The sequence below is a fragment of the Oncorhynchus kisutch genome, linkage group LG7 (assembly GCF_002021735.2).
Source record: "Oncorhynchus kisutch isolate 150728-3 linkage group LG7, Okis_V2, whole genome shotgun sequence".
NCBI lineage: Eukaryota > Metazoa > Chordata > Actinopteri > Salmoniformes > Salmonidae > Oncorhynchus > Oncorhynchus kisutch.
In genome coordinates this window covers 11,949,060-11,972,694 of record NC_034180.2, presented here as the reverse complement: position 1 = coordinate 11,972,694, position 23,635 = coordinate 11,949,060, and the positions used below count along the sequence as shown (strand labels likewise).

At 43.9% G+C, this 23,635-nt stretch overlaps 1 protein-coding gene across 1 annotated transcript in view; it reads right to left on the bottom strand.

The window, feature by feature from the left end:
• The window catches only part of LOC109894191 (catenin alpha-2), a 690,086-nt gene that overhangs the window by 152,481 nt on the left and 513,970 nt on the right, over window positions 1–23,635 (bottom strand). Inside the window, 1 exon segment of the mRNA XM_020487470.2 lies at window positions 23,274–23,354. Coding sequence (XP_020343059.1) covers window positions 23,274–23,354 — 81 coding nt within the window.

The window sequence follows — 23,635 nt, the reverse complement described above, 5'->3', positions numbered from 1 at the left end:
TAGTGGCCTTGTTGGGTACTTCAGATTATCACAGGTGTCTGTAATTACCTCTGGCCCTGTGTGTGGCCTTATCACATGTAAAATACAAAAAATAGAATGACAAAGCTGTAAAACATGATTCTAAACAGAAACAATCAATGTAGTGAACAGCATTGGTGTTTTAATGTAAGGGTTTCCACTTGAAGATATTTCACTAGGTAAATATGTCTTTGTTGTTAATGTATTGGCACCAAACTGGTGGCGGTTGTGAAAAAAGTCAATCGTTGGAAAAGTTGCAGAGTTCATTGATAATAATGGTGGTCGTTGATTAGATGTTTATCTCATTATTAAGCTCTTTTCTCTTGAACCATAGCGTTTATCCACTAGAAAATCATAGACAACATGGATACAGATGTAAAAAAAAATAATACCATATGTTCATATATTTTCTAAAGTTATTCAAGTATAAATTACCAAAGTTACAATAGATGACATTTTAATAACCAAAATGACTGAATGTCTCTCTCTCTCTCTCTGCACTCTTATTTCAATCCAACCCTCCTTCTGTGTTGCACGACCTCTCTTCCTCCTAAGTTATTTGGAGCAGGCACTACAACTGTACTACTACTCTGGTACTATTTCTACTGTACTCGTGTGATGGCCAAAATGACGGTGTTCTGTATATCTTTATCATTGTACTGTACATTTGGATAACTCAAGTACTATATCATGCGTGGTATCATACATTGTGCGGTCGTATGGTATCACCATAGAGATGAGTTGGTGTTGGATGTTACGTTGGTATAAATGACATTGGACTACACTGACTCTATCACACTATCGTGCCAACCTGAACTGAACCGTACTGTGCTGGCTCGGATCAATTTTATTTTTCAGCATCAACTATGGTATCTCGGACTCGGTTCAGTATCGTGAAAAGGTTATTTGTCCATCAGCCACCTTCGACCTATGTCCTGATGTCATATCATCATATGAAATGGGTGACACTGATAAAACACAATTGCAGTGACTTCAGTCTGCCTTCCCTTGAATACTGTGATGTCTATTGTGTAGTAGATGGAATCTGAGCTAGAGTCATGTAATCTTGCTGGTAAATTGGAAAGAAAAAACGAGTGGAGTGCGCCTCTGATTTCTCCTGCTCGGACTAGGAAAACAGCGAGTGGAAAATTGGAAACACCAAAAAGAGCGAATGAGTGCTTTAGCTCAAATTGCTTTGAGCGTCGACCAAAAAGTTTGACGGATTATGAAATACCTGTTTTCTCCCCCTCATCTCTTCCCCTCCCTCTCTGTCTAATCCTCTACCTCTCTTCTATCTTGTCATCCACACTTCGAGTTAGGAGCCCAGGTGAACCCGTTGCGATTCACACCTAATTCTAAAGCTGGATAAAAGCATTGAAAGGAATGCTGTGAAATAATTTGGACGGCATATTTAGTTAACCAACAAACCCGGGAGAGATGAATATCCGTTTGGCTATTTGCCGATAAGCAGAGGGCCGTGTGATCTTCAAAGATGGAGATGAGCGTTTGCTTTACAAATTAGCTTTTTTAATGGTGGAGAGAAACTGTGTTTTTTTTGTGAATTAGACACCTGCTCTGACACAACAAAACAGATGTCTGATGGTGAGAACTGTCGCAAAGATCCCCTGTGTGTGTGTGTGTGTGTGTTTATGTGTGTGTGTGTGTGTTTGTGTGTGTGTGTGTGTTTGTGTGTGAGAGAGAGAGTGTGTCTGTGTGTGAGAAAGAGTGTGTCTCTTCGATACGATGCAGAATGTTTGACTCATCAGCGTTATGTAACAGATCGGCACGAGGATTGCAGATTTTTACACCGGCGATTATTTACTTTACCCACCCACCCATCCCCACCTCATTGTCCCCCCCCCCCCCCCCAAACCCTACCCCTGTTCCCCGTTCGTTTGCGACAAGAGAAATAAAATGCATCAAAAAGCTAAAAACAAATATGCAAATTATAAGGAAGAAAATAGAGAATCCAATTGTGAAAGGGCAAAAAAATTGTCGGGGTGGTCTGGAGTCGTATTCCTCCGCTCCCCCGTCTCCTTTGTGAAGCTCAAGCATTTCGCTACACTCGCAATAACATCTGCTAAACACCTGTATGTGACCAATAACATTTGATTCAATAACGGACCATAAAACGTTACCCCCGGGAGTTGAACTTGTTCAAATGTCACCCCCATCTCCAGTTGAGGTTTTCCTGTAGGTCGAAGATGCTTTGAACCAAATACATTCCTTTGTTTTTTTTTAGATGTACTTAAGACCGGCTCACTGTTCATTACCCCACTCTGACACTGACTGTAACTCCTTGCTATGAGTCTCAGTGAGCTCACTGTGCTGTATGCTGCTGATTTGCAGAGTGCGCAATCATCAGCATACACAGTCATTTTAGCTCCTTGTCAGACAAGTGGCAAATAAGTCGTACGAATAGAGAAGAAGAACAGCCCAATAAGAGTGGGCTTGAGGATAACCACCCAAAAGAGGACACTGGAAAGCCTTGGTTAGACTGTGTCTGCCTCTGCAGTCTTTCTAGAAAGGTGTTTTATGGTAAATTACACCCGCTGGCTAGTTACTATAGCAGCTACACTGTGCCTGAATAGTTCCATTCACCCAAACATGTATGCAGAATGTGTAATAACACCCTATCAGTTAATGGCTTGTGCGCAGTTGATGTAGACTAGATAGGTGCAGCATGGCTGATAATACATACAGCGTGTGGACCAGCAAGGTACAGGACAGTAGATGATGGCTGGAGATGGGTTTTTCCAGCAGTCCATAATGAGTGATGACATTCAAGGACCAGTGCAATCAAAATGTAGTTTCTCTGTTTTTTGCATCACCACTATTGTACACCAGCGGATGAAACTAACACTGTGAAAGTGTGAAAAACATGTGATCAGTGTTATTTCCTAAGAGTTGCTAGTAGAAAATAATACAATCTACACAGGTTTGCATGGGTGTGGTAAACTGGATAACAGACCAATACAAGGAGACTTCTAAACCTCTCTGCCTCTCAGCTAATTTTCCGTTTTCCCCTCCGCACTCAGACCACTCATAGACAGTCCATTTGTTTTGATAGAAATGCTTTTTTTTTTGCCAATCTTAAAGGATATCGATAACAGTAAGGTACACTACATGACCAGAAGTATGTGGACACCAGCTCGTCGAACATCTCATTCCAAAATCATGGGCACTAATATGGAGTTGGTCCCCCCTTTGCTGCTATAACAGCCGCCACTCTTTTGGGAAAGCTTTCCACTAGATGTTGGAGCATTGCTGCGGGCACTTTGCTTCCATTCTGCCACAAGAGCATTAGTGAGGTCGGGCACTGATGTTGTGTGATTAGGCCTAGTTCGCAGTCAGCGTTCTAATTCATCCCAAAGGTGTTCAATTGAGTTGAGGTCAGGGCTCTATGCAGCTTAAAAACAGATTCGTCTGTCGGACTGCCAGATGGTGAAGAGTGATTCTTCACTCCAGAGAACACGTTTCCACTGCTCCAGAGTCCAATGGCGGTGAGCTTTACACCACTCCAGCCGACGCTTGGCATTGCGCATGTTGATCTTAGGCTTGTCAGCAGCCTACCTGCAATTGGTTTCCATTGCTGCTCGGCAATGGAAACCCATTTCATGAAAGTCACGATGAACAGTGATTGTGCTAAGGTTGCTTCCAGAGGCAGTTCGGAATTCGGTAGTGAGTGTTGCAACCGCGGCCAGACAATCTTTACACGCTACACGCTTCAGCACTCAGTTCTGTGAGCTTGTGTGGCCTACCACTTTGCGGCTGAGCCGTTGTTGTTCCTAGACATTTCCACTTCACATTAACAGCACTTAGGGTTGACCGTGGCAGAAATTTGACGAACTCACTTGATGGAAAAGTGGCATCCTGTTGTCATGGCACATTGAAAGTCACTAAGCTTTTCTACTGTCACTAGGCCTTTCTACTGCCAATGTTTGTCTATGAAGATTGCATGGTGGTGTGCTCGATTTTAAACACCTGTCAGCAACGGGTTTGGCTGAAATAGCTTAATCCACTCATTTGAAGGGGAGTCCACATACTTTTGGTGATGTAGTGTACCTAACTGTACCCAGAAATGATTTGATATTTATATAAAAAATCTGTACTGGGCCTTTAAGGGTGTCGTGGGCTCGTCTATCAGCCTCCCTCCTCCTTCCCTTTCTTATCAGTCCTTGCTGGTGGCAGGCCCGGCTCCCCGTGGTGAGGCCACAAGAACGCCGCCCGTAGAAGCAATGCCACAGGATTATCAGGCAGCGATGGAGCCCAAGCGAGTAGCCGGGGGGAGAGTCAGTGGAGGGCAAAACGACTGCTGACAGCGTTAACGACTGACCGTTTGACACCATACCTGTCACGCTGACTGTAGTGTGGGGGTCAATGTCAGCCAGCTAGATACTGTGACTTGCCACTACGGAAGCATTTGTAAGTTAAACAGCGATCCTATATTATCGACTTGAATCGTCTTTTTGTGCCCATTGTTATCTGTCGGAAGTGAAACACTAACAGAATTACTGATACCAACCTAAATACTACGTTTGTGCTTGCTACCAGCCGACAGCATTCAAAGATCAACACATACATTGATCTACCGCAGAACGTATAGAAGGAAAGGACACACGCGCTTTCGTTTATAGACCACAGTGATTTTGCATTTCTCGTATGGCTAATCAACGAGCCATCTGTCACAATACGAAACAGCTGTTCCTCTGATTCCAATTTCCCTGCACTATAAACAAACAGCAGAATGAATCATTATAATGAACGGGTACTATAGCATTTGTTGCGCTGCCGCCACGGGGGGAGGCCCTGTGATCAGCCGTCAGTCAAGATTGGGAGCGAGCCCCGGTGAAGAAGTCACTTGACAACAGGAATTCATAACAAACAGGAGGACAAGGCCAGGAACACATGGCACGTCTCTAGGCAACCCCTGTCCATTAGTAACGCACTACTTCTGACCAGAGCCCTATGGGCCCTGGTCAAACTTAGGGCACTATTTAGGGAATAGGCTGTAAATGGGGACGCAGCCTGTGGCGGTAGCTGGCTATCAGAGGAATAGTAATTTCATCGAGCCGAGACATTTGAGGATATTAGCTCGGCGCACAATCAGCCCCTTCTCTTTCCCCAATTAGGGCTATTAATCAACTTTTGGAACAGCTGGGACGCTATTTTTACAGTTTCAGATTCAGCCTCTCTCTCCAACCCTCTCTTTTGTTCTCTTTCGCCCATATTGTCTCTCACTTTGTTTGATCCCTTTGGCCTTAAAGCAGCTACAGGCAGTACCGTGGCATTATTGCTAATCACAGAAAGGGACTGGCCATAGGGCATTTCGGGCATATGCCAGATGGGCTGGTTCATCTTTAGCCCAGTGGGCCTGTCTAAACATTGCACATAATTATCTGGCTAATAGTGTGGCGTGTGTGACGGTGAATAACCACGTATGGCCTCAGATCTAGCAAATCAAATTTGATTTGTTACATGCTTTGTAGACAACAGGTGTAGACTAACAATGAAATGCTGACTATGGGGTCTTTTCCAACAATGCAGAGTTAAAGATGAGATAAAACATTTCATAAAACATCGAAATAGTCACACAAGGAATAAATACACACTGAATAACGAATACAAATAATGAGTATTGTTGTGCTGTCTTCGCAACTGTGTTTGTGTGTTTGGACCATGATAGAGCCTCTCGACCCGTGCTCTGCCCTCTGTTTTCTGTAGTCCACATTCAGCTCCTTTGTCTTACTGATGTTCAGGGAGAGATTGATGTCGTGGCACCACACTGCCAGGTATCTGACCTCCTCCATACAGGTTGTCTCATTATCGTCAGTGATCAGGCCTACCACTGTCGTGTCGTCTGCAAACTTAATGATGGTGTTGGAGTCGTGCACGGCCACGCAGTAGTGGGTGAACAGGGAGTACAGGAGGGGACAAAGCACGAACACCACCGTCTTGACAGTCAGCATGGCGTGTGTGTTGTTGCCTACCCTCACCACCTGGGGGCGGCCCGTCAGGAAGTCCAGGATCCAGAGGATTCAGTTTCAGAGGTAGATGTTCAGTCCCAGCTTCTGATAGGCTAATTGACATAATTTGAGTCAATTGGAAATGTACCTATGGATGTATTCCAAGGTCTACCTTAAAACTCAGTGCCTCTTTGCTTGACATCATGGGAAAATCAGAAGAAATCAGCCAAGACCTCAGAAAAACAATTGTAGAACTTCACAAGTCTGGTTCATCTTTGGGAGCAAATTCCAAACGCCTGAAGGTACCATGTACATCTTTACAAACAATAGTATGCAAGTATAAACACCATGGGACCACGCAGCCATCATACCGCTCAGGAAGGAGACGCATTCTGTCTCCTAGAGATGAATGAGGAGGCCTACAAATCTGTCTCAGTTACACCAGCTCTGTCAGGAGGAATGGGCCAAAATTCAACCAACTTATTGTGGGATGCTTGTGGAAGGCCACCCAAAACATTTGACCCAAGTTAAATAATTAAAGGCAATGCTACCAAATACTAATTGAGTGCATGTAAACTTCTGACTCACTGGGAATGTGATGAAAGAAAAAAAAAGCTGAAATAAATAATTCTCTCTACTATTATTCTGATATTTCACATTCTGAAAATAAAGTGGTGATCCTAACTAGCCTAAAACAGGGAATTTTTACGAGGATTAAATGTCAGGAATTGTGAAAAACTGAGTTTAAATGTACTTGGCTAAATTGTATGTAAACTTCCGACTTCAACTGTAGGTATTACAGACTGGGTCAGAGGTAGGTTGAATATGTCAGTGAAAAAATGTGTCATCTGGCCAGCGCATGTTCTGAGTAGGCGTCCTGGTAATCCGTATGCAGCCTTATTAATGTTAACCTGTTTAAAGGGTTTACTCACATCAGCTACGGAGAGTGTAATCACACAGTTGTCGGGAACATCTGGTGCTCTCACGCACGGTTCAGTGTTGCTTGCCTTGGAGACGGCATTTAGCTTGTCTGGTAGGTTCGTGTCACTGGGCAGCTCGGGTTTCCCTTCGTAATCTGTGATAGTTTGCAAGCCCTGCCACATCCGACGAGTGTCAAAACCAGTATAGTAGGATTCAATCTTCGTCTTGTATTGACACTTTGCCTGTTTGATGGTTGGTCAGAGGGAATCTTAGTAAAGAGTATAGTCTACAGTTTATCATGAGGTATTCTAACTCAGGTGAGCAGAACCTCGAGACTTCCGTAATTTTAGAGATCGCACACCAGCTGTTGTTGTTTTTTTTCACCTTTATTTAACCAGGTAGGCTAGTTGAGAACACGTTATCATTTGCAACTGCGACTTGGCCAAGATAAAGCAAAGCAGTGTGACACAGACAACAACACAGAGTTACACATGGAGTAAACAATAAACAAGCCAATAACACAATAAACAAATCAATGACACAATAGAAAAAGAAAGTCTATATACAGTGTGTGCAAAAGGCATGAGGAGGTAGGCAATAAATAGGCCATAGGAGCGAATAGTTACAATTTAGCAGATTAACACTGCAGTGATAAATGAGCAGATGATGATGTGCAAGTAGAGATACTGGTGTGCAAAAGAGCAGAAAAGTAAATAAAATAAAAACATTATGGGGATGAGGTAGATAGATTGGGTGGGCTATTTACAGATGGACTATGCACAGCTGCAGCGATCAGTTAGCTGCTCAGATAGTTGATGTTTAAAGTTGGTGAGGGAAATAAAAGTCTCAAACTTCAGCAATTTTTGCAATTCGTTCCAGTCACTGGCAGCAGAGAACTGGAAGGAAAGGTGGCCAAATGAGGTGTTGGCTTTGGGGATGATCAGTGAGATATACCTGCTGGAATGTGTGCTACGGGTGGGTGTTGTTATCGTGACCAGTGAACTGAGATAAGGCAGAGCTTTACCTAGCATAGACTTATAGACGACCTGGAGCCAGTGGGTCTGGCGACGAATATGTAGCGAGGGCCAGCCGACTAGAGCATACAGGTCACAGTGGTGGGTGTTATAAGGTGAGTTGGTAACAAAACGGATGGCACTGTGATAGACTGCATCCAGTTTGCTGAGTTGAGCGTTGGAAGCTATTTTGTAGATGACATCGCCAAAGTCGAGGATCGGTAGGATAGTCAGTTTTACTAGGGTAAGTTTGGCGGTGAGAGTGAAGGAGGCTTTGTTGCGAAATAGGAAGCTGATTCTAGATTTGATTTTGGATTGGAGTTGTTTAATATGAATCTGGAAGGAGAGTTTACAGTCTAGCCAGACACCTAGGTACTTATAGTTGTCCACATATTCTAGGTCGGAACCGTCCAGGGTGGTGATGCTAGTCGGGCGGGCGGGTGCGGGCAGCGAACGGTTGAAAAGCATGCATTTGGTTTTACTAGCATTTAAGAGCAGTTGGAGGCCACGGAAGGAGTGTTGTATGGCATTGAAGCGCGTTTGGAGGTTAGTTAGCACAGTGTCCAAGGAAGGGCCAGAAGTATACAGAATGGTGTCCTCTGCGTAGAGGTGGATCAGGGAATCACCCGCAGCAAGAGCGACATCATTGATATATACAGAGAAAAGAGTCGGCCCGAGAATTGAACCCTGTTGTACCCCCATAGAGACTGATAAGAATACGGTGATTGACAGTGTCGAAAGCTTTGGCCAGGTCGATGAAGACAGCTGCACAGTACTGTCTTTTATCGATGGCGGTTATGATATTGTTTAGTACCGTGAGCGTGGCTGAGGTGCACCCGTGACTGGCTCGGAAGCCAGATTGCACAGCGGAGAAGGTACGGTGGGATTCTAAATGGTCAGTGATCTGTTTATTAACTTGGCTTTTTTTGGAGTTAGAGCTACAGGATGCTAATTTTTTCTTGCCCAGGTTAACGCATTTAGGGTTGTACCTGGTGGGTTCCTTGATGATTTGTGTGAGATTGAGGGCATCTAGCTTAGATTGTAGGACTGCCGGGGTGTTAAGCATATCCCAGTTTAGGTCACCTAACAGAATGAACTGTGAAGCTAGATGGGGGGCGATCAATTCACAAATGGTGTAACCAGGGCACAGCTGGGAGCGGAGGGGGGTTGATAGCAGGCGGCAACAGTGAGAGACTTATTTCTGGAGAAGTTCATTTTTAAAATTAGAAGTTCAAACTGTTTGGGTATAGACCTGGAAAGTATGACATAACTTTGCATGCTATCTCTGCAGTAGATTGCAACTCCTCCCCCTTTGGCAGTTCTATCTTGACGGAAAATGTTGTAGCTGGGTAATGGACATCTCAGAATTGTTGGTGGCCTTCCTAATCCAGGATTCAGACACGGCAAGGACATCAGGGTTGGCGGAGTGTGCTAAAGCAGTGAGTAAAATAAAGTTAGGGATGAGGCTTCTGATGTTGACATGCATGAAACCAAGGTTTTTTCGATCACAGAAGTCAACAAATGAGGGTGCCTGGGGACGCGCAGGGCCTGGGTTTACCTCCACAGGAACAGAGGAGGAGTAGGATGAGGGTACGGCTAAAGGCTATCCAACCTGGTCGCCTAGAGCGTTGGGGACAAAGGATAAAAGGAGCAGATTTCTGGGCGTGGTAGAATAGATTCAGGGATTGAAAATCAAATTTAAATATATACAAAAAAGACGGAAAAATACAAAAGTACACGAGAGGACGAACAAAACATGTCTGCACTGCTACGCCATCTTGGAATCGAACAAAGAGACATACACCCCCGCCCTTGAGTTTACGAGATGCTGCCGTTCTGTCCTGCCGATGCATTGAAAAACCAGATAGATGTCCCCATGTCCTCATGCAGCCATGACATTGTGAAGCATAGGATAATAGTTCTTTAGGTGCCATTGGTAGTATAGTCTCGAACAAAGCTCGTCTAGTTTGTTCTCCAGTGATTGTACATTCGCCAATAGATCAGAGGTTAGAGGTGGTTTCTTTACTCGCCACCGGAGTTTCATCAGGGTGCCCCCAAGTCGGCCTCCATATCGCTGTCTTTTCATCTTCCAAGTGTCGGGGATTAGGGCCTGGTCCTGGGTGAGCAATACTTCCTGCTCGGCTGAGTCATTGACGTAGAATTCTTAATCCAAATCGAGGTTAGTGATCGCTGTTCTGATGTCCAGAAGCTGTTTTCGGGTCATAGGAAACTATGACGAAAACATTATGTACAAAAAACAGTTAAGATCAGTGCAAAAAACACAATAAATAGCATCATTGGTCAGGAGCCCGTGAACCTGTCCCAGCGCCAGTCTACTGTCAACGAAGGGATTGAATGGGTAGTCATTGGTCACACTATTTTTTTGGTTAGGGCTACCATGTGTTGTTGAGCAAATATCTACATACATACATACATACATACATACTGTACATATTCAAGTAAATTAAGATAAAGAAAGTTAAATGGCACCCTATTCCCTATTGTGCCACGGTCAAAAGTAGTACACTATATAGTGAATAGTGAGCCATTTGGGATGCAATCTTTATCCTTCAAAGTCATACTTTAGAAGTTGTCCTCGCCTATGCTACTCTCAGCCTCTCCGTCTCTTACTGTAGCAAACAGTGAAAGCATTAGCCTGTAAACAAGAACAAGGCCCAGGCAGTCTCTCTCTAGTGGCTTTTAGGCTAGCAGAAAGCGGGCAGGGTCCTGCTTATTCATTCTGGCCCTTCTAATGCCCCATTACCTTTATACAGAACCCCCTTGGCAGGCTGGGTGACCTGTCCGGCTTAACAGAAGGCAAAGCGGGTGGGGCCAAGGTGTTAAGAGCCTTTTTTTTCTCTATTGTGTTACTGACTGTATATTTGTTTATTCTATGTGTAACTCTGTGTTGTTGTATGTATCGAACTGCTGTGCTTTATCTTGGCCTGGTCGCAGTTGTAAATGAGAACTTGTTCTCAACTAGCCTACCTGGTTAAATAAAGGTGAAATAAAATAAAAAATAAATACATGTATTATAATTAACCAGAGCGACTCATCCCCCAAGTCTCCACAAACAGACATGGGTGTGTCCCAAATGGCACGCTATTGCCGACATAGTGGCATAGTGGCCCATAGCACTTTGGTCAAAAGTACTGCACTATATATGTAACGGCCATTGTTGGTGGAAGAAGGTGAGGACCAAAGCGCAGCGTGGTATGTGTTCATGATGTTAATATTTAACGAGTCAAACTGAACACTGAAATACAAAACAACAAAGTGAAAGAACGAAATGACAACGAAACAGTCCTGTCTGGTGAAGACACACAACAGAACATAATCACCCACAACGCAAGGGTGAAAACAGGTTACCTAAGTATGGTTCTCAATCAGGGACAACGATTGACAGCTGCCTCTGATTGAGAACCATACCAGGACAAACACAGAAATCCCAAATCATAGAAAAAAGAACATAAACTGCCCACCCCAACTCACGCCCTGACCATACTAAAACAAAGACAAAACAAAGGAACTAAGGTCAGAACATGACAATATAAAGAATATGGTGCCATTTGGAACGCAAACACAGAGTAAGCTTTCACCACGCATGGATGTCTCATCACCATCATTCAATCTAATTTACAAACCCAATGACATTTGATGACGCATCTCAGATTAACTGGGGCAATGGCTCGTTTTCCCAGAACTCTGACAGATACACATGCTGTCAAGGAGAATAAAGATATTGGGAAGAGAAGTGAGAGCACTTGTGTTCCAGACGAAGTGTACAAGTGGAGTAGAATAAGAAGAAAAACACAGGGGGAAAACAGATTTGTCTATCCCAAATGGCACTATAGTCCCTATATAGTGCACAAAATTTGTCCTGAGTCCTATGAGCCCTAGTCAAAAGAAAAAGTGGACAAAAAAGTGAATAGGGTGCCATTTGGGATGCATTCTTTATTGCACAACGTGTTTTGGCACTGCTGCATTTAGTCTCCGTTTATTGGAATGTCATGAACAATTATTGTTTATGGTCAATTAGATCAACTTCAATACTACAATTCTCCTTTATAGAGTAAGAAATCATCTTATAGATGTTTTGAGTATGGTATGTGAAGACTGCATGTATGATAAACTCAATCCGAATCCACTTCACAGATATTCATTGCAAAGGGTTTAAACATAGTTTCCCGTACTTGTTCAATGAACCATAAACAATTAATGAACATGCACCTGTGGAACGGTTGTTAAGACACTAACAGCTTGCAGACGGTAGGCAATTAAGGTCACAGTTATGAAAACTTAGAACACTAAAGAGGCCTTTCTACTGACTCTGAAAAACACCAGAAGAAAGATGCCCAGGGTCCCTGCTCATCTGCATGAACGTGCCTTAGGCATGCTGCAAGGAGGCATGATGACAGCAGATGTGGCCTAGGCAATAAATTGCAATGTCCATACTGTGAGACTCCTAAGACAGCGCTACAGAGAGACAGGACGGACAGCTGATCATTCTCGCAGTGACAGACCATGTGTAACAACACCTGCACAGGATCGGTTAATCCGAACATCACACCTGCGGGACAGGTACAAGATGGCAACAACAACTGCCCGAGTTATACCAGGAACGCACAATCCCTCCATCAGTGCTCACACTGTCCACAATAGGCTGAGAGAGGCTGGACTGAGGGCTTGTAGGCCTGTTGTAAGGCAGGTCCTCACCAGACATCACCGGCAACAACGTCGATTATGGGCACAAACCCACCGTCGCTGGACCAGACAGGACTGGCAAAAAGTGCTCTTCACTGACGAGTCGCAGTTTTGTCTCACCAGGAGTGATGGTTGGATTCGTGATTATTGTCGAAGGAATGAGCGTTAAACCGAGGCCTGTACTCTGGAGCGGGATCAATTTGGAGGTAGAGGGTCCGTCATGGTCTGGGGCAGTGTGTCACAGCATCATCAGACTGAGCTTGCTGTCATTGCAGGCAATCTCAATGCTGTGCGTTACAGGGAAGACATCCTCCTCCCTTATGTGGTACCCTTCCTGCAGGCTCATCCTGACATGACCCTCCAACATGACAATGCCACCAGCCATACCGCTCGTTCTGTGTGTGATTTCCTGCAAGACAGGAATGTTGGTGTTGTGCCATGGCCCCCAGATCTCAATCCCATTGAGAACTTCTGGGTCCTGTTGGATGGGAGGGTGAGGGCTAGGGCCATTCCCCCCAGAAATGTCCAAGAAATTGCAGGTGCCTTGGTGGAAGAGTGGGGTAACATCTCACAGCAAATCTGGTGCAGTCCATGAGAAGGAGATGCACTGCAGTACTTAATGCAGCTGGTGGCCACGCCAGATACTGACTGTTACTTTTGATTTTGACCCCCCCTTTTTCTCAGGGACACATTATTCCATTTCTGTTAGTCACATGTCTGTGGAACTTGTTCAGTTTATGTCTCAGTTTTTGAATCCTGTCATGTTCATACAAATATTTACACATGTTAAGTTTGCTGAAAATAAACGCAGTTGACAGTGAGAGGATGTTTCTTTATTTGCTGAGTTTATATAAAGCCTTTATACATTGTAGTTCGTTTAAAGTAGAACACTGGTTTTCACAGTAAATTGATTGATTGATTTGTTATAAGGTTTTCAGATCCCCAACTCAAAGGCTAATAAGACACTGCATTTTCATATTCTCTCCGTAATGTTTAGAGTTTGGATTCCAACTCAGGTGAGGCCAGGTCTGATAGGGGTTGAGTACAATATTGCCCAGCACGTTGATACTAGGTGTGATCAGCCTTGTAACACTGGAACCATTTCAGAGTTGTTGAGAGTTGTTCTTAAATGAATTAGAAGTGATGGTTCAGAATTACTGGGTCGAAAATGAAATTGCGGCAGAACTCCCTCGCACAAGTAAATCAGGACTATTAAACACTTTTCATTTCCTTTAAACCACTTTACTGTACCATAAAACGTGAGGAGTCACGCAATAAACATCTCACCTCGGTTTAATACCGCGATAGATAATGAAATAAATGTCTTAAAAGGATTAAAAAGTGCATGGCCTTGCAAATCTGTAAACAGCCACCTTATTTTTTGGGTGTGTGTGTGTGTGATGGGGGGGGGGGGTCTAACATCTATAATTATAATACACGTGTCGGAGAGAGTTTACTGTTTTCCCAATATTGTTGGAGTAACAAAGGCCACAAAAGCACACCCAAGGACGGGGCGCACACTTGGTACAGGGGGAGGCGGGGGTAAAAAGTTGAACAAGGCAGAGAGAGAGAGAGAGAAAACGAGGGGGTGGGATGTACGATTGAGTGCCTGATGTAAACCGTGTCACAGCCGCTGCGATATTTACAACCCTGCGCCAAAGGTGTGCACAGGATTTTAAAAGGCGTTTTCTAATTACGTTACTAGGCCCCTGCCGTGCATCCCAAATGGCAGCCTATTCCCTATTGGCCCTGGTCAAAAGTAGTGCACTATGCAAGGAATAGGGTGCCATTTGAGACATGCACATTGCCTAGCGGAACTGAGTGGCACATTGTGGTGGTCGACACGCGGGATTGGCTGGTGGCTCACCATGTGCATTGCCTGGCAGCAAATGCGGCAGAGGGATACACAAGTGATGTTCATCTATGGAAAATCCTAGGTCCTCGTGATTAACGCTGAGTGTGAAGAAAAGCAAACAGGCAGTCAGGCTGTCATTTTGAACCTGGGCAGGAGGGCGGGTTGCTTTATGTGTTGTTTGCACACACCTTTGATTTACTCAACATTTAATGCACGATCTTGAGTAGGCAATCAAACGTCCCATCTATGCATGTGTGATGAGGGTAAGTTGAGATGCTAAGTGTTTGTTAATGTGTGTACGTGTGTATGTATGTGTGTGTATAAGGGCCATAGTGAATAAGCAACTGTCTGCAAAATGATTCTCTGGGCCTACATGTTTATATATGATATACTGTATGAGTGGGTGTAAATTACACATATACCATATGTTAGACTTTATGTGTTCTGCGCTCAGAGAAACTGATATGAAACAGGTAGAGAATGAAATGACTATCTGTAGGCCTACATATGTATATGTGATATGTGGTTGGGTGTACTGTATCTTACACACACAGGTGTAGGATCTTAATCGGATCACTCTTTTGATGCTGAGAATTTTCCCGCACCGGTGTAGATGCAGACCAGCTTGGTGATTTTACATACATTCTAGAGCTTGAGGGTTTGAAAATAGTTTCACTATTCGAATAGTATCATACATTGTTGTCGGACGTTCAAAAGATGCGCGTTTATTTTTTTACGTAAACGTTTCACCTGAGCAATTGCTGCGCGAGGGATAGGCTGTTCTTTTGCTCTATTACTGCAGCCGGTGAAGTTATAAGGGGCGTGTAGCGAGCAGACGGAGGGAAAGAGAGAGACGCCAAGGCAACTCGGCTACAGCCAAGGCTAGCTAACGTGTAGCAACCACAATGTTATTTATCATCCCATTTAACGTTAACAGGGCATTTCTTGACCGGAGGAGCCTCGTTAGCTAGCTAAGTTAGCCACCTGTAGATAGCTAGGCTAATTGAGGCCAAACCCATTCGGATAAAACAACAGCCTACCTGTTGGTTGGTCGTTGTAGCCTACTCCTTTTAATTTCGCTAATTTGCATTGCATTAGTGAACTCTCACTCCCGTTGCTACACATTGAGCCTTCTCTGCCGCTTTGATTGGCCAACATAAACAACAAGTTAAAAACGGGAAGGCTATCGGTTGGCTCCCAGTCTTTTTACGGGGCGCCCCTGCAAGTCATACACAATACATTGAATAGTTTGTTTTATTAAATTAATACATTGAAATGTCATAGTATATCCTTGCATGTAACATTATAACATGGATATTTTTTTATTTAATTTAGAAAAAGCCTTTTCAGTGTTATAATCGTTTTACAATAGGACTATAATTTAAATACTTGCAAAAAATAATACTCTGTTCTGTTTATTTTCTATCCTGAAAAACTCCCCAGTCCTTAATGGTTAAAAACACCCCCATACCATGATGCAGCCACCACTATGCTTGAAAATATGAAGAGTGGCACTTAGTTATGTGTTGTATTGGATTTTCCCCAACCATAACACTTTGTATTCAGGGCAAAAAGTGAATCCCTGAGCAGTTTCCTTCCTCTCTGGCAACTGAGTTAGGAAGGCCACCTGTATCTTTCTAGACTGGGTGTATTGCTACACCATCAAAAGTGTATTTAATAACTTCACCGTAGCTCAAAGAGATATTCAATTTTTTTACCGTCTACCAATAGTTGCCCTTCTTTTCGAGGCACTGGAAATCCTCACTGCTCTTTGAGGTTGAATCTGTGTTTGCAATTCACTGCTCGACTGAGGAGTCTTACAGATAATTGCATGTGTGGGGTACAGAGACGAGGTAGCCATTAAAAAATTACTATGTTAAACACTATTATTGCACACACAGTGTGTATTCCTGACAGTCACTGTCATTGTACTCATTCTCTCTCTGCCATCTCCCGTCTTCACAACGACACAAAGGTGTCAACCGTTGTGTGTGTTTCTGCGTTCTAACATGAGATGGCTGCTATACACAAGGGAGTATGACACACACACACACACACACACACACACACACACACACACACACACACACACACACACACACACACACACACACACACACACACACACACACACACACACACACACACAAACAAACAAAGTCATTTCACAGGCAAAGCCTCTTTGCTCAGTTCCCCTCCCTCCTGGAAGGCCTAGTGTCTCTTAGCACCATTGAATAGCCTCCTCTGGGGCTGTTGTGACATAATTACTATATCAGACCCGCTGTGTAATTCCTGCCTCTCTGCTCCCGTCTTGCCCTCCCCCTGTCTCCTCCATGGCTCCCCTATGTCTCCACTGTGTCTCCACTATGTCTCCTCTATGTCTCCTCTATGTCTACCCTCTGTCTCCTCTATGTCTCCTCTATGTCTACCCTCTGTCTCCTCTATGTCTCCTCTATGTCTCCCCTATGTCTACCCTCTGTCTCCTCTTTGTCTCCCCTCTGTCTCCTCTATGTCTCCTCTATGTCTCCTCTATGTCTACCCTCTGTCTCCTCTATGTCTCCTCTATGTCTCCCCTATTTATTAATTTTTTAATCTTTATTTAACCAGGTAAGCAAGTTGAGAACAAGTTCTGATTTACAACTGCGACCTGGCCAAGATAAAGCAAAGCAGTTCGACACAAACAACAACACAGAGTTACACATGGAGTAAAACAAACATACAGTCAATAATACAGTAGAAAAATAAGTCTATATACAATGTGAGCAAATGAGGTGAGAAAAGAGAGGTAAAGGCAACAAAAAAAGGCCTTGGTGGCAAAGTAAATACAATATAGCAAGTAAAACACTGGAATGGTAGATTTGCAAGGTAGAGATAGAAATAATGGGGTGCAAAGGAGCAAAATAAATAAATACAGTAGGGGGAGAGGTAGTTGTTTGGGCTATATTATACATGGGCTATGTACAGGTGCAGTAATCTGTGAGCTGCTCTGACAGCTGGTGCTTAAAGCTAGTGAGGGAGATAAGTGTTTCCAGTTTCAGAGATTTTTGTAGTTCATTCCAGTCATTGGCAGCAGAGAACTGGAAGGAGAGGCAGCCAAAGGAAGAATTGGTTTTGGGGGTGACCAGAGAGATATACCTGCTGGAGCGCGTGCTACAGGTGGGTGCTGCTATGGTGACCAGTGATCTGAGATAAGGGGGGACTTTACCTAGCAGGGTCTTGTAGATGACCTGGAGACAGTGGGTTTGGAGACGAGTATGAAGCGAGGGCCAGCCAACGAGAGCGTACAGGTCACAGTGGTGGGTAGTATATGGGGCTTTGGTGACAAAACGGATGGCACTGTGATAGACTGCATCCAATTTATTGAGTAGGGTATTGGAGGCTATTTTGTAAATGACATCGCCGAAGTCGAGGATCGGTAGGATGGTCAGTTTTACAAGGGTATGTTTGGCAGCATGAGTGAAGGATGCATTGTTGCGAAATAGGAAGCCAATTCTAGAATTAACTTTGGATTGGAGATGTTTGATGTGAGTCTGGAAGGAGAGTTTACAGTCTAACCAGACACCCAGGTGTTTGTAGTTGTCCACATATTCTAAGTCAGAACCGTCCAGAGTAGTAATGTTGGACAGGCGGGCAGGTGCAGGCAGCGATCGGTTGAAGAGCAATTGGAGGCAACGGAAGGAGAGTTGTATGGCATTGAAGCTCGTCTGGAGGGTTGTTAACACAGTGTCCAAAGAAGGGCCAGAAGTACACAGAATGGTGTCGTCTGTGTAGAGGTGGATCAGAGACTCACCAGCAGCAAGAGCGACACTATGTCTCCCCTCTGTCTCCTCTATGTCTACCTTCTGTCTCCCCTCTGTCTCCTCTATGTCTCCACTATGTCTACCCTCTGTCTACCCTCTGTCTCCTCTATGTCTCCCCTCTATGTCTACCTTCTGCCTCCTCTATGTCTCCCCTCTGTCTCCCCTCTATCTCCTCTGTCTACCTTCTGCCTCCTCTATGTCTCCTCTATGCCTCCACAATGTCTCCCCTCTGTCTACCCTATGTCTACCCTCTGTCTACCTTCTGTCTCCCCTCTATCTCCTCTATGTCTACCTTCTGTCTCCTCTATGTCTCCTCTATGTCTCCACTATGTCTCCACTATGTCTACACACTGTCTACCCTCTGTCTACTCTATGTCTACTTTCTGTCTACCCTCTGTCTACCCTCTGTCTCCTCTGTCTCCCCTATGTCTACCTTCTGCCTCTATGTCTCCTCTATGTATCCACTATGACTCCCCTCTGTCTACCCTCTGTCTACTCTATGTCTACCTTCTGTCTCCCCTCTGTCTCCTCTATGTCTCCCCTCTGTCTCCTCTATGTCTCCTCTATGTCTCCACTATGTCTACCCCCTGTCTACCCTCTGTCTACTCTATGTCTACCCTCTGTCTCCTCTATGTCTCCCCTCTGTCTCCTCTATGTCTACCTTCTGCCTCCTCTATGTCTCCTCTATGTCTACCTTCTGTCTCCTCTATGTCTCCTCTATGTCTCCACTATGTCTCCACTATGTCTACACACTGTCTACCCTCTGTCTACTCTATGTCTACTTTCTGTCTACCCTCTGTCTACCCTCTGTCTCCTCTGTCTCCCCTATGTCTACCTTCTGCCTCTATGTCTCCTCTATGTATCCACTATGACTCCCCTCTGTCTACCCTCTGTCTACTCTATGTCTACCTTCTGTCTCCCCTCTGTCTCCTCTATGTCTCCCCTCTGTCTCCTCTATGTCTCCTCTATGTCTCCACTATGTCTACCCCCTGTCTACCCTCTGTCTACCTTCTGTCTCCCCTCTGTCTCCTCTATGTCTCCCCTCTGTCTCCTCTATGTCTCCTCTATGTCTCCACTATGTCTACCCCCTGTCTACCCTCTGTCTACTCTATGTCTACCCTCTGTCTCCTCTATGTCTCCCCTCTGTCTCCTCTATGTCTACCTTCTGTCTCCTCTATGTCTCCACTATGTCTCTACCCTCTATCTATCCTCTGTCTACCCTCTGTCTACCCTCTGTTTACTCTATGTCTACCTTCTGTCTCCCCTATGTCTACATTCTGTCTCCCCTATGTCTACCTTCTGTCTCCTCCATGTCTCCTCTATGTCTCCCCTCTGTCTACCCTCTGTCGACCCTCTGTCTCCTCTATGTCTACCTTCTGTCTCCTCTATGTCTCCACTATGTCTCTACCCTCTATCTATCCTCTGTCTACCCTCTGTCTACTCTATGTCTACCTTCTGTCTCCCCTATGTCTACCTTCTGTCTCCCCTATGTCTACATTCTGTCTCCCCTATGTCTACCTTCTCTCTCCTCCATGTCTCCTCTATGTCTACCCTCTGTCTCCACTATGTCTCCTCTATGTCTCCACTCTGGCTCCTCTACATCGAACTCTAAATGTTTTGGGACAGTGAAAAAATGTTTTGTTATTTTGGCTCTGTACTGGAGCACTTTAGATTTGAAATGGCACAACAACTATGGGGGTTAATTAGCAGACTGTCAGCATTAATTGTAGGATATTTTCATTCATATCGGGTAAACCATTTAGAAATTACAGCACTTTTTGTAGTCCCCCATTTTAGGGGAGCAAAAGTATTTTGTCCCAAATGTATAGCATGCAATGACTACAGTACATCAAGCTTGTGACTCTACAATGTTGTTGGATGCATTTGCTGTTTGCTTTGGTTGTGTTTCAGGTTATTTTGTGCCCAATAGAAATGAATGGTAAATGATGTGTCATTTTCGAGTCACTTTTATTGCAAATAAGAATATAATTGAGACACCAGTCTCAATGTCAACAGTGAGGAAGTGACTCCGGGATGCTGGCCTTCTAGGCAGAGTTGCAAAGAAAAAGCCATATCTCAGACTGGCCAATACAAAGAAAAGATTAAGATGGGCAAAATAACACAGACACTGGACAGAGGAACTCTGCCTAGAAGGCCAGCATCCCAGAGTCGCCTCTTCATTGTTGACGTTGAGACTGGTGTTTTGCTCTTACTGTAGTAGTGTAGCCCACTCCCGACCGATCACATTGTACAGCATCTGAGTGGCGCAACGGTCTAAGCAGTGCAAGGTGTATTGCTACAGATGCTGGTTCAATACCTGTGCCGTCCTTGACTGGGAGACCCATAAGATGACAGTAGGTTTTTAGGTTTCTCTCCCTCTAAAACCAGAAATCATTCGAAATAACAAACTGGCTTTGTTTACAAATTAGTAACAATATCTCACCACATGTTCAAGAATGGCCCTTTTCTCGCTCATTTTCCGTTATTTGAAAACAAAATAATCTAAACAAAGCAATTATTATTATTAATTTAGAATTATATAAAAGCCCCTTGGATATTCTCACAGATATATTATTAACCCGGTTATTAGCAAGACTATATGTTGATCATGGCTCCTGATTTGTGCACAATGGGATTGCCCAGCAGTTCTCCAGCTATATCCAAAAAGCGTGTGTGGTTCAAGGCACGAACCTAAACATAAAATGTGCTATATACACAAACATCTGCCACAATAATCATATTACTTATTACCCCTCCCCGTCGGGGAATTGAACCACGGTCTCCCGCGTGCCCGCAAGTACTGTAGCCTACCGACCGTCACGTTGTACAGCACCATATTATTAATTTCATCTTAACGGTAACCGAGAGGGTTTTTAGTTGTTCTTGGAACAGAAACACCATAATATTAATCAAATGAATTAAGCAACATTTCTTAAAATCAGTTCCATATATATACTATGTTCTTACAAAAAAGGTTTTAAATTCTCTCGTACAGCCACTATTGAAGGATATCAAATGCTTCTCAAAGATGCCCTCTGGTGGTCAAACTAGCACTAACTAGCATTAATGGTACCAGTGTTTGGCACTTAAATAACATGCCACAGAATACGCTGCAACTTTTAAAGGACAAACCACTGTATGTCTCTTATATGTTCCCTTTGTCTCCTCTCTGTTTATTCTACGTCTGACTATATAGTACATTGAGTACATATAGTACATAAGACCCATAAAGACTTCCTGTATCTTAGGGTGGAGACCATGTTCAGTCTGCGTTGAGCAATCTCTGTTTTCAGTTAATTGGTTATTAGACCAATATTTAAGTTATTAATGGCTGTGGTACTATAGGTCATTGCCATTTTAAAGATATACCGTAACACGGAACCCAAACTGGCTGCGGGCATGCGCCATCGTGCGCCATCGTGCATAAATGTATTTTGTCCCCCCACACCAAACGTGATCACGACACGCAGGTTAAAATATCAAAACAAACTCTGAACCAATTATATTAATTTGGGGACAGGTCGAAAAGCATTCAACATTTATGGCAATTTAGCATGTTAGCTTGCACTTGCTAGCTAAATTGTCCTATTTAGCTAGCTTTCTGTTGCTAGCTAATTTGTCCTGGGATATAAACATTGAGTTGTTATATTATCTGAAATGCTGAAGGTCCTCTACTCTACCAATTAATCCACAAACTGTTTCTAGTCATCTCTCCTCCTTCTAGGCTTTTTCTTCTCTTGACTTTACATTGCAATTGGCAACTTTCATAAATTAGGTGCATTACCGCCACTGGCCTTGTTTGTCTTTCAGTCACCCACGTGGTTATTACCAATGAGGAGATGGGAGAGGCAGGACTTGCAGCGCGATCTGCATCAGAAATAGAACTGACTTCTATTTTAGCCCTTGGCAACGCAGACGCTCGTTGTCGCGCGCGAGCAGTGTTGGAACAATAATTGAACAATATAGATTTCTACATTTATTTTTGCAAAGCGATGCAACACGAGTTTTGCACACGATGCGAGCGGTGTAGTCAGCCTTTAAGATGAACACTTGTTTGGCATCTAAATACTGTGCAACAGAGCAGGTGAACTACACCTCTTAATAAAAGTGAATAGCTTTTAGGTTACTGTGACTACCATTCGCCTACCATCACCTGCATTTTTCTATGAATTATACGGTACAACAACAAAAAACATATTTTCATGGGTAGAGAGGGAGGGAGGCAAAATGAGATTGCCTTCCCAAAGAAATCAATTTTACTTTTGATTACTATAACAAGATGTAACACTACATGAAGTGTCTCCTTTTGGGCCACTAATGGAGAGGAGCATTGCAATTTGGGAGAAAGTAATAGCTCCGGGCTCTCAGCCTCTATACTCCCCGGGATTCATGAAATCAAGTGTATACGTGTAAAGATCGGGTCGATAGATTTCAATGACAGAAACACATTTGGCTCTTTAGCTCGGTGTTTGTAAAGTGAATAGCAGTCTATGCTGGATGGAGAGTCAGTCAGTGCAATGTGTAAGTGCAGACCCAGAATCAGGTATTATGGAGGGTTTGGCCATCATATAACCATTTATGTCAGATTTGGGTTCAGCCTAAATTGGCCAAACTCTCTCCATGTATAGTATGATTGCCTTTCAGTGAAAATATGGTGTGTCTATTATAGCCAATCATGTCAGGTGTTGTTTGAAGCCAAGTTGGCCACACTGTCCATATAAATTGCATTGGAGCGCAAAAATGGCATCTTTAGCCAATTAAGTCCAGTTTCAGTTGGAACTGAGCTGGCTAAACTATGTTCATGATACGATTGCCTTGGACTGCAAAAATGTCCTCTTTTTATCCAGTCATGTCCGGTTTGTGTTGGAACAGAGTTGGCCAGACTGTTCCTGTACGATTGCCTTTTTAGTGTACATATGGCGTCTATAGCTAATCATGTAACTCTTTGGTGCAAACATGGCGTCCATCAAACCCAGCTTTGGACACTGTGACCCACCTGTCTGCGCAGATCCCTGGTCTTCTTGGTCATCTTGTCGATGGCAGAGTTCAGCGGGTCTCCTTTCTCTTTCCTGCCAGTCTGTAGAGAGAGGTAGAGGGGAACACAGAGACACAGTGTTACCTCAGGGTTACCTGTGTAACATCACTAATTCATTATCACACACACACACACACACAAATGCTCACATCAAAAAGTGCTTTATGCTTGTACTCCACTACAGGAGGGAATGGGAGCACAAAGGTTTGTACTGCAGTTAAAAGGGATTAGAGGAGGGGAATCATTCCTGGAATACTCTCTGCCTCCGCTTTCTCATAAGTGACTTTGGATGTTCAAGATGTAAGAGAAAGTCGCAGGGCTGT